This window comes from Polypterus senegalus, chromosome 18, assembly GCF_016835505.1.
Source record: "Polypterus senegalus isolate Bchr_013 chromosome 18, ASM1683550v1, whole genome shotgun sequence".
Lineage (NCBI taxonomy): Eukaryota > Metazoa > Chordata > Cladistia > Polypteriformes > Polypteridae > Polypterus > Polypterus senegalus.
The window spans coordinates 52,497,630-52,509,961 of NC_053171.1; the positions used below are offsets into that span (position 1 = coordinate 52,497,630).

Genomic DNA, 12,332 nt, shown 5'->3' on the forward strand with positions numbered 1-12,332 from the left:
TAACCATTCAAAATTACAAAACAGTTGAATGTGAAGTGAAGCGCAAAAACAGATCAATAAACACAAGTCCAGTAACACAAGGAGTAACGTAATGACACAGGTAAAACAACTGCTTTTGTCAACTGAATTTCAGTTTGAGCCTTCAAAGAAGACCTCTTTTTAATATATTTGAACAACATCCGATCTGACTGCCCTACACCACATATTATTACAGTAGAGTTAGAAACATTTGTTATTGGAGTGTTAGTAACAGAGTTAATAGTTTCTGTTGCTGAGTCCAGATTTGCAGAGGCAGGAATATAAAGGTGAATAAGGGTGATGTTACATACCTCACTAAGCAGACAACAGGATAAATTCCTGCAAACTACTAGTACACTAAATGGACATAAGTATAGACACACACCTCTTAATTACTGAATTCAGGTTTTTCAGTCAGACCCATTGCCACAGGTGTATAAAATCAAGCAGCTCATCATGCAGTCCCCATTTATAAACATTTATTAAACAAAATGGGAAATGTTTAGGAACGGCAGCAACTCGGCCAAAGCGGAAGACCACGAAAAGTCATAGGGCAGGGTCAACGACTGCTAAGATGCATGGTGCTTAAAAGTCACTAATGCTTTGTCAAGTCCATAGCTGAAGAGTTCCAAACTCCCACTGGCATTAATGTAAGAACAAAAAACGTGTAGTGGGAGCTTCTTGGATTGGGTTTCCACGGCTGAGCGACTGCAAGCAAGCCTCACATCACCAAGTGCAATGCCAAGCATCAGAAGGAATGGTGCAAAGCACACTGCCACTCAACTGTGGAGCAGTGGAAACGTGTTCTATGCAGTAACAATTCATGTTTCTGTGTTTGGCAATCAAATGGGTCAGTCAGGGTTACGGATGCTGGGAGAAGCAACTGTGAAGTTTGGTTGAGAAGGGATAACGGTATGGGGTTATTTTTCAGGTTTTGAGCTGGGACCCTTACTTCCAATGAAGGGCTTCAGCATACCACGACATTTTGGACAACACTATGCTTCCAACTTTGAGAAAACAGTTTGGGGAAGGCCCTTTTCTATTCCAACATGACCGTGTCCCAGTGCACAAAGAAAGGTCCATAAAAACATGGTGGGATAAGCCTGGTGTGGAAGAACTTGACTGGCTCACACAGAGCCCTGACCTCAACCCCATCGAACACCTTTAGGATGATCTGTAATGAAGATTACGAGCCAGGTCCAACATCAGTACCTGACCTCATAAATGCTCTACAGAAGGAATGGGCACAAATTCCCACATAAACTCTCCAACATCTTGTGGAAAGCCTTACAAGAAGAGTGGGAGCTGTTATTGCTACAAAGTGGGGGGCAACTCCATTTTAAACTCTAGGTATTTGAATGCAATGTCATTAAAGTCCCTGTTGATGTAATGGTCAGACATCCCAATAGTTTTATCCATAGAGTGTATTTCCTTATCTGGATTACAAAATTTGCTTTTAATTATAATATGCTACCTTTAATAAAATTCCTCATTCTCAAAGTTGACCAGACCTCCTCTTGCATTTACTCTACTCCATTTCAGGTCTCTTTGCTCGTATCAGTAGAAATCAGTCCAGGATTAAAATATTGACCTGTCATAGAGCCCAGTAAGGTAGCAGCTGTTCTTTTTTCTGCTCTTATTTTGACATTATTTTAGTTAAACTGATAGGTTGGCTGGAGATGCCTGGCATTATTGGCCCACTTTAACCACTAGTTAATGCCAGAACAGATAGGGATTGCCAGTAACCACACAAGAAAAGTTACACTAAATGGGCTCATAGTTAGTGTATTCCAACTTACCACTTGTGACACTCTGCATTCTGGACGTTTTTCTTAGTAGCCATCTCTGCAACTTCTCTGCCTATGTAAAATAAATAAATAAATAAACAAAACTGGAAGTTGTTGTGGTGTTTAATTTGCATACAAGTTGATAAATATTTTGTATGTCTTTATTTGTAACTTAGTCAAAGCAATGTAATATTAGTGTTTCATTAGTGAGAAGTATTCATGTTTACCCCCTAGGACTAAGTCAGGAGAGTGAATTTTACGACAGGGTTGGGGGAAGTGCCTTAAACCAGTTTGGCCAGTGATTCTCTGCAGAACTCTCTCCGTCTGCCCCAACAGGAAAGCCAGACTGCCAAACTGGCAAATATCACCTCAACAAATGGTTTTGGAGTCAGGTGTGAAGGTATTTTATGCCCCGTTGGTCTGAAGTATGGCTGTTTTTATCAGAAGCCTTTAAGTACCATGACGCCCTAGAATTTGGACAGAGAATCTATAAATTTGCTTGCTTTACCCCCCCACCCCCACTCCCTTTTACAAACTGATGAAGGAGCATCTCACACACCATGAACTGAAAAGGACAAGACAATGAAAAGCACAGCTCGGCAGCCATATTGAGACAGGCATGTGGCCTGTTTTGAAGAAAGCTGACCACAAATGAGGACTTAATTAGAGACATTTTAAGTAACCAACAAGTCTGTGTGCCGCCTGAAACTGCAGGTTGTATGGTTGCCAATATTCAAATGTACTTTGCTTATTGTTATTATTTATGAATATTATCAATAACACATTGTTTAAATTGAAACTTGACTCTTGCTTGTCTTTTACTACCTTATAAACAGTGGTAAGTCTGTGAGATTTGAGGCATTCTGACAAAGGCTACACATTAATAATATAAAAGGGGAAAGTAGAGTAATGTATACTTCTGTTTTGTCTTGGTAGAGTAATATAAGGGTTATTTCAAATATTACAAAGAACTTCTATTTGCAGCATTTATCAGATAAATCCAGACTAGTAAAGTAAGGCTCTTTTTATCCTAACTAAACTAAAATTCTTTCAGCCATACATGGAGCCCAAAAATGTTTGGCCATATCATATTCCAGGTAGTAGTTTAATTTTTATTAAATTCTGATGCTACATTTTCACAAATGGCTGTAAAAGGTAGGAAACTGCAACCTATCAACATCCTGAAATATCCAGAAATTTCTAGGAGGAAACTTCACATGAGCAACCTGTGAAGTGCGACCTCCGAGACGAACGATTCAGAGAAAACAATGCTACCTGAATTCGAGGACCTGCGACAGAATGAACGAAAAAAATAACTTGGTCAAACAGAAGTGGCTTTTTTGGTTGAAAGCTCTTTATTTAATGGAAAAAAAACAGTTTATCTTTCATTGCTTTCTGTATGCAGGCTAAGTAGCAAATCGTCATCAGCCATGTGTTTCTCCCCAATAATCTGGCTAGAAATGCCCCAAAATGCAACCAAGTTAGAAGATGAACTCAAAAAGTTTTAATAAGAACATGCCTGCATCGAAAAGCAATTATTAGAATACTATACTTGACGGAATATGGCACATGAGGTAGTGAGTAACCAAAGGCTGCAATTATTAAACACGTCCAAGTGCTAATCCTCATCTGGCTACCATTTCCCACTTGTCTGCAAACTACCCCAGCAGGTGTCTAAGGTCATAGCCTGATGAAGCCAACAGAATCACAATACCCGCAAAAAAGCAGAGTTGCAATGCAGAGGCCACCCAACTGGACACCCTCCACTCCACAACTATAACAAAGAGAACCTGACACAAACAACAGACCTGGTAAGTAAGTCTGACTTACCGTCAGCACTGTGAACCAAGTTTTTGCTCCAATTGTACAGAGACTGAATAGCCAACAGCTGGCCTGGTACCCCAAACTCCCAAAGCAATCTCCACAAAACACTCTGAGGGAGGTGGTTGTATGCCCTGCCCAAGTCCATAAAACAAATGTTGACTGGTTGGTGATACTCCCATGAACCTGCCAGAATACTTGAGGGGGAAAAAGCTGGTCCAGGACTCCACACCCCGGGACGTATAACCTGCATTGTTCCTCCAGAACCTGAGGCTTGAACAACAGTCGGATCTTCCTTTCCAGAACCCTGGCATAGACCTTCCCAGTGACATCTATTTATTTGCATTTATTATTACATAAGAAAAAGTATACAGAACAGTTCACTTTTAGGATTTGTTTGCCATGATTTTTTGCTACTCAATGGATGATTTATCATAAGAATAAAAAAAAGCACAATTCTAGATACCCTGGATTGGAAGAATGGATATACTAAGAAAGAATAATATTTCATTTTTGTTTTCAAAACTCTAAAGCAGGATCACAATAAACACATTACTTTATATTTTAACCTGCTAAGCATATTCACTGAGAGTAACCTCACATTTAAGGCACGCCATTGGGTTTTTGCCTAAATCCATTGCACAGCAGATGGGTTTGTTTCTTAAGTGCCCTAAGACCACTGGTACTAAAGATACAGTTCTGAGATTAATGTTCTGCATTTATTTTATCTGCATCTGAACATCTGAAAACCGATGGGACAGCTGCTGCTGACCGCCAACTGATGAGTATATTATTATTATTTTTATGTTACTGACGCCTTTAATCCAAGGCAATATACTTGGTTCCAATTGTTTTCATAATTGGAACACAGGCAGGTCAAGAGGCTCACTCAGGGTCACACAGTGTCAGTAGCAGGATTTGAACCCACAACCTCAGGGTTTAATCCAAAACCTTAACCACTACACCACACTGCCTGCCCTATACAGTACATAAGTATACTGTCTCACACGTGAGCATGGGGAGCAGCAGGGGAGGGCCTAGCAGGAACGGGGGATAATCAAGTGGGGTAACGCCTCTTCTCCCATTCTTACAGAAGCAGTAAGACCTGATCCTCTTCTGGCTCCGGACCACACCCCTGATGACCTCACTTCTGCTTTTCCTTCAGATGACCCACCTCTTCCTTTCCCTCAGCTATAAAAATCTGCCACCTTTGCTTTGCAGTTAGTCCCTGATTGTGACTCGGTTTCAAAAGACAGCTCAGCAGAGTATCACACAGTTTTCTTGAACCCGAGATTATCAATATATGGGGTGGATCCCCCAAACCTTTCTCTTTGTCTCTCTGTATACCCACACACAATATTATGTTCTCAATACTATGTTTTTGTTGCCTAATGTATATATAGATTATTTTAATTGTAGAGCTGTTGCTTCTCTCCCTGTTTTGTTCAAAGTTTATCAAAGTGTTTGACATTCTCTGCATTCAGCTCTTCTTGCTTCATTTACTCCGACATGGAGGACTAGATGTTCGACTAATCTTGCGAGTATGTAAATTGTGGAATAAGCACCAAGGTGATTATTCAAATATTGCCCTTTAAAATCATAGTTTATGAGGTTGTTTTGGTCGCTTAGATGTTGATTTGTTTTGATGTAGTTTTTTGGGCTTTTTTTAATCTAAATTATGATGTTTAAGCCTTACTGTTTGTATGGTATCTTCTCTTTTTGCTGGGTTGTTAAAGCTCCTGCATCTTTAATAATTCTGCTGGGTTTTACTTTCAGTTTATCATATTCTTGGCTGAGTATCGTTTCTCTCTAGGAATGCTGTGGTCTTCTAGATTCTCCCTGGGAAACCCACTTTGCTCTGATTGATTAATTGGTTGGTTAAATAAATAAATAGCAGATAAATAACTGATATATGTCACCAACCCCCATGCGGACGCTACGCACTAGCCAATTTGCAACTCAGCCACTCGCGTATGGTTTAGTGGATGTACAATTTAAAGAGATAGTTAGGTCTATTATGCATATGTAACAATTCCCATGAAAATAACAATTTTACATTACAGCAAGTAATTACCATTACTAAAAAATAGTAAAATATAATAAATTGAAAGCAAATTATGTTTCTTGTTGCGTTAGAGGTATTCGTTGCGTTATACATTTTTGTTCTGTTTGGCTTTGAAATAAACAAACAAATACTTTTTAAACATGCACTTTTACTGTAAAACTTCAGTAAAAACAATATTTGGAATTAACTTTTCATCAATATCGCTTTGAATTTTGATTCTGTGTTTGGAGTTATATCGTGACAACGCAATGTATAAATGCCTGTGAGTGAATATTGTTTCTTTCTCTGTAATAAATAAACCAGCTTTTTTCGAATGTTTGTCCCTGTGATTTGTTAATTGTCATAGCAAAAGCTGTTCTAACAGGAAACTGTAAATGCTTTAATACGAATGGCATATCAAGATCTCCTTTGGTGTCTGTAATCCGCGGAAGATGTACTACATTACCTTTCTTGTCTCCTGTTAAAATTTTACATGTCAGAATTGTTCGACCAATTTTCAGTGCAACTAATCTTGTCCTATTGCACAGCCCATCACTCAGACAAAAATTAAGCAATAACATTACGATACATCCTTCTTTCAACAATAATTCAGCTGGTGGAAGACCAGACGGTGTTAACGGTTGTAAATATTCTACAGGATATTGTAAGTTGATGTTTTCATCTTCCACACCATCACCATCAACTGTTTCAGCATAGTCTATTGCTACGCATTTAACCAATTTGCCGTGTAACTGATTGACAGTTTTCGTGTAAATGTGTTTGACTTTATCGTTTCTCAGTGCTAAGATTGCCCATGTACTCATTTCTTCTGTTGATAACCCTTCGGGATGAAATTCTTCAATAAAATTTGGACATAATAAGTCTTCTTTTATTGGAAACTTAAAGTGAGGAAAATGTATAAATTCATAACAGCTGGGAGGGCAGGAACTGTGAGTGACAAAAGCATTCACACGAATGAGAGGTGTGAGGCCAGTGGGCGTGGGCCATTAACCATAAATGGTTTGAGAGGAGGGCGGGACTTGAAAAAATCTCTTGGCAATATAGTCTAGCCTCATCTCAAGATTTTATTTTATAATAGAGAGATAACACAGTAAGGATTTGTTTGTCTAGATTGAGACTAATTCACAAACAAACCCAGCACAATAAACCAGTGTGCTTCTCTATGCCGATTCCAAGCCCAGATAAATGGGGAGGGTTATATCAGGAAGGGCATCCGATGTAAAATTTTGCCAGATCAAAATGCGGACAACGATACAAATTTCCATACCAGATCAGTCGAGTCCCAGGTTAACAACGGTTACCACCAGTACTGTTAGCCAACAAGGTGCTGACAGAAATGGACTACTGTTGGCTGAAGAAGCAGAAGCAGAGGGGGAAGATGTGTCCGGAGGCAGAATGACAGGAGGAAGGTAAAGAGAGTGGAATTGTAGGTAGGACCTTTGAATGTCGGCAGTAAGGGGAGAGAGTTAGCAGATATGATGAAGAGAAGGAAGGTTGCCATATTGTGTGTGCAAGAGACTAAATGGAAGGGGAGTAAGGCCAGGTGGGTCGGAGGTGGATTCAAATTGTTCTATCATGGTCTAGATGGGAGGAGAAATGGGGTAGGAGTTATTCTAAAGGAGCAGTAAGTCAAGAGTGTTTTGGAGGTAAAAAGAGTGTCATATAGAGTAATGATTATGAAGCTGGAAATTGGAGGTGTGATGAATGTTATTACTGCATATGCCCCGCAAGTTAGGTGTTCGATGAATGAGAAAGAAGGTTTCTGGAGTGAGTTGGATGAGGTGATGCACAGTGTACCCAAGGGACAGAAAGTGGTGATTGGAGCAGATTTCAATGGACATGTTGGTGAAGGGAACAGAGGAGACGAGGAGGTGATGGGTAGGTATGTTATCAAGGAGAAGAATGAAGAAGGTCAGAGGAAAGTGGATTTTGCAAAAAGGATGGGCAGGCTGTGGTGAATATATATTTTAAGAAGAGGAAGGAACATAGGGTGACATACAAGAGTGGAGGAAGATACACACAGGTAGATTATACCCTATGCAGAAGAGTCAATCTGAAGGAGTTTAAAGACTGCAAAGTGGTGGCAGGGGAAAGTGTAGTTAGACAGCATAGAATGGTGGTCTGTAAGATGACGTTGGAGATGAAGAAGAAGAGGAGGAGAGTGAGAGGAGAGCAAAGGATCAAATGGTGGAAGTTGAAAAAAGAAGACTGCAAGGTTGAGTTTAGGGAGGAGGTAAGACAGGCACTGGGTGGCAGTGAAGAGTTGCCAGACAGCTGGGCAACTGTAGCCGATGCAGTAAGGGTGACAGCAAGAAGGGTGCTTGACGTGACATCTGGACAGAGGAAGGAGGAAAGGGAAACCTGGTGGTGGAATGGGGAAGTACAGGAGAGTATAAAGAGGAAGAGGATGGCAAAGAAGTGGGATAGTCAGAGAGATGCAGAAAGTAGACAAGAGTACAAGAAGATAAGGCGCAAGGTGAAGAGAGAGGTGGCGAAGGCTAAAGAAAAGGTGTATGATGAGTTGTATGAAAGGTTGGACGCTAAGGAGGGAGAAAAGGACTTGTACTGACTGGCTACACAGAGGGACCGAGCTGGGAAAGATGTGCAGCAGGTTAGGGTTATAAATGATAAAGACAGAAACGTACTCACAAGCAAGGAGAGTGTGTTGAGCAGATGGAAAGAGTACTTTGAGAGGCTGATGAATGAAGAGAACAAGAGAGAGAAGGCTGAATGAATTGGAGATAGTGAATCAGGAAGTGCAATGGATTAGCAAGGAAGAACTAAGGACAGTTATGAAGAGGACGAAGAATGGGAAGGCCGTTGGTCCAGATGACACACCTGTGGAAGCATGGAGGTGTTTAGGAGAAATGGAAGTGGAGATTTTAACCAGATTGTTTGATGGAATTTTGGAAAGTGAGAGGATTCCTGAGAAGTGGAGAAGAAGTGTACTGGTGCCGATATTTAAGAATAAGGGAGATGTGCAAGACTGTAGTAACTGCAGGGGGATAAAATTGATGGGCCACAGCACAAAGTTATGGGAAAGAGTAGTGGAAGCTACAGTAGGTTAAGAAGTGAGATGATTATAAGTGAGCAACAGTATGGTTTCATGCCAAGAAAGAGCACCACAGATGCAATTTTTGCTCTGAGGGTGTTGATGGAGAATTATAGAGAAGGCCAGAAAGAGTTGCATTGCGTCTTTGTGGATCTGGAGAAAGCATATGACAGGGTGCCTCGAGAGGAGTTGTGGTATTGTATGAGGAAGTCAGGAGTGGCAGAGAAGTACGTAAGAGTCGTAGAGGATATGTACGAGGAAGTGTGACAGTGGCGAGAACTGCAGTTGGAGTGATGGATACATTCGACGTGGAGGTGAGATTACATCATGGATTGGCTCTGAGCCCTTTCTTATTTGCAATGGTGATGGATTGATGGTGGAGTATGATGTTTGCTGATGACATTGTGATCTGTAGCAAGAGTAGGGAGCAGGTCAAGAAGACCCGGGAGAGTTGGAGGTTTGCTCTAGAGAGGAGAGGAATGAAGGTCAGTAGGAACAAGAAAGAATATATGTGTGTAAATGAGAGGGAGGTCAGTGGAATGGAGAGGATGTAAGGAGTAGAGTTGGTGAAGGTGGAGTGAAGTTGAAATATTTGGGATCAACAATTCAGAGTAACAGGGATTGTGGAAGAGAGGTGAAAATGAGTGTAGGCAGGGTGGAATGGGTGGAGAAGAGTGTCAGGAGTGTTTTGTGACAGACAGGTATCAGCAAGAGTGAACGGTAAGGTCTACAGAATAGTAGTGAGACCAGCTATGTTATATGGATTAGAGATAGTGGCACTGACCAGAAAGCAGAAGACAGAGCTGGAGGTGGCAGAGTTAAAGATGTTAAGATTTGCATTGGGTGTGACGAGGATGGGCAGGATTAGAAATGAGTACATTAGAGGGTCAACTCAAGTTGGACGGTTGAGAGAAAAAGCCAGAGAGGCGAGATTGCGCTGGTTTGGTCATGTGCAGAGGAGAGATGCTGAATATATTGGGAAAAGGATGTTAGGGATAGAGCTGCCAGGGAAGAGGAAAAGAGGAAGGCATAAGAGAAGGTTTATGGATGTTGAGAGAGCGGACATGCAGGTGGTGGGTGTAACAGAGCAAGATGCAGAAGACAGGATGACATAGAAGAAGATGATCTGCTGTGGCAACCCACAACAGGAGCAGCCGAAAGAAGAAAAAGAACCTAATTCACAAACATAGACAGTCATATGGTTAAAATAACTGTGATTTACCACAACACAAATCCGTTGCTACATAAAGTGCACTAAGGCGGTGGCATTCAATGTAGGCCGCCTGAACCTATACATCTCTTTATAGTGCCCTCCATGTTTATCCAATGCACAACACTATGAAAGAATATCATTTTCATAACACAGCATCAGCAGACTTGCACCCTAGTGAAAACAAGACTGAAATGATATCTATCAAGGTATGTCTATTAATATATCAATATGGAAATCAAAAATAGGTTCACATGGTTCAGAGATTTGGTGTAAAAGGCACAGAATGAACTCATGACCAAAGAAACAGTGAGAAAGCTACAGAGGGACAAAGGCCAACCAAAAGGCTGAAAATGACACAGACGTAAGAGACAGCTTGACCAACTAAACCCCTCGCAGTTGTCATTGTTCATTAATGGTTATAAGTAAGGTATTGTCTATGTATCTAAACACCTTACCATGTTCTATGTAAGATCTCATTTCCTCTTCATCCTCACTGATTTCATACATGTCTTTGTAGGCACGAGCTAATCGCCACAGAAATTCTGGATCTTCATACTGTGCAAAAACAGACATAAACAGCTGTCAGTGAAATGCAAACAGATAAAGAGATATTTTGAACCAATTTAACAAAGCTTGGATAGTTGTGATTTTCTGCTTAATGACTAATAAGTATAAATCAATCTACTTTTAATAGACAGTATGCTACACAGAAATTTTAATAAGAATTCAAACACTTTGCATTAGCTTAACAAATATGTAACATTAATTTGCTTTTGTCCATAATGAACTTCAAAACCAAACCTGTGCGCTAGTTTCATTTTCATGTACAGCCGTAGCCAAAAGTTTTCAGAAGAACGCAAGGTTTGGTTTTCACAAAGTTTGCTGCTTCAGTGTTTTTAGATCTTTTTGTCAAATGTTTCTATGGTATACTGAAGTACAATTACAATCATTTCAAAGTTTCCAAGGCTTTTATTGACAATTACATTAAGTTTATGCAAAGAGTTAATATTTGAGTGTTGGCCCTTCTTTCTTTTTCAACACCACTGCAACTCGCCCTGGCATGCCATCAATCAACGTCTGGGCCAAATCCTGACTGATGGCAGCCCATTCTTGCATCATCAGTGCTTGGAGTTTGTCAAAATTGGTGGCTTTTTTTTGTCCACCCACCTCTTGAGGATTGACCACAAGTTCTCAATGGGGTTAAGGTCTGCGGACCCAAAAGTTCGATGTTTTGTTCCCCGAGCCACATAATTCTCACTTTTGCCTTCTGGCCCTGTGCTCCATCATGCTGGATTGCTCATTGTTGGTCACCGAACTGTTCTTGGATGATTGGGAAAAGTTGCTCTCGGAGGATGTTTTGGTCCCATTCTTTATTCATTACAGTCTTTGAAACTCATGAAATGCTTGTAATTCTACTTCAGTATACCATAGAAACATCTGACAAAAAGATCTAAAAACACCATAGCAGCAAACTTTGTGAAAATTTTAATTTGTGTTATTCTCAAAACATTTAGCCACGACTGTATATGTCCCATCGTGCTTCCATTTACAAAAATTTTTTTTTTTTTAAACAATCTTAAATCCAGCCAGCAATTTCTCTGGACTTTTTGTGCTTTGTGTGATTATTTGGGCCAAAACCATATTTCTTTATTTAAATTTAATGTTTTAAGTTCTACCTTGAAATCTTCACCTGTCACTATATTTACACACACACACACACATTATATATATATATATACATATATATATATTAAATACAGAGATTAAAATAAAAATAACGCACCAAAAAACCCCAACAAGCTCATCCCATCTGTGCCATAATTTTCAGTTCTGCCACAATCAGTTACCATTGGTGAAGTTAACTTTTTTACACTTGCTTACACTTTGCAGTGATGATGTCAACATAATTGCATAACGGGCCGTCATTGTTGCTGGGTTTGTAAGGTCACGGAACATATTTCAAAGAAAATCCTAAATTCCCAATTAAAATATCTTTTGGCTCTGGTGTAGAAAGGTATAGGGAGTCAGAATTTTAGTTTGCCACTGTAATCACATGGATCACTAGTCTGATTCCTAGTATTGATCTTACCTTAATTAAGCTCATGCAGCACTAGTAATATAATCTTCCACTGAAAAAAAAAAACTTGGAATGACCTGATTTATCTATTTTTTTCCACCTATGGATAGATCTGGAAGGTCACTACAGCAGTGAGACAATGGAGATGACTACATCAAAAACCTGCCAATACAGATACAACGTTTCAGGATTAAAGTGTCTCATCCTTTCATCTTTTTTTTGTAGACACTGTCTGATGTACCTGCCAATTTCCGTAAGTATTTCACTACATTTAAAGTTTAGTGATGTAGATTCTTAAT

General features: G+C 39.9%; 1 protein-coding gene across 3 annotated transcripts in view; it reads right to left on the bottom strand.

Moving 5' to 3' along the window:
* Positions 1-12,332, bottom strand: part of rmdn3 (regulator of microtubule dynamics 3) — a 132,710-nt gene that overhangs the window by 99,284 nt on the left and 21,094 nt on the right. For all 3 annotated transcript variants that reach the window (XM_039741332.1, XM_039741331.1, XM_039741333.1), the window contains exons 5-6: positions 10,412-10,511; positions 1,818-1,878 (exon numbers count right to left, since the gene is read on the bottom strand). In XM_039741332.1, coding sequence (XP_039597266.1) covers positions 1,818-1,878; positions 10,412-10,511 — 161 coding nt within the window. The remainder of the gene's footprint in view (positions 1-1,817; positions 1,879-10,411; positions 10,512-12,332) is intronic.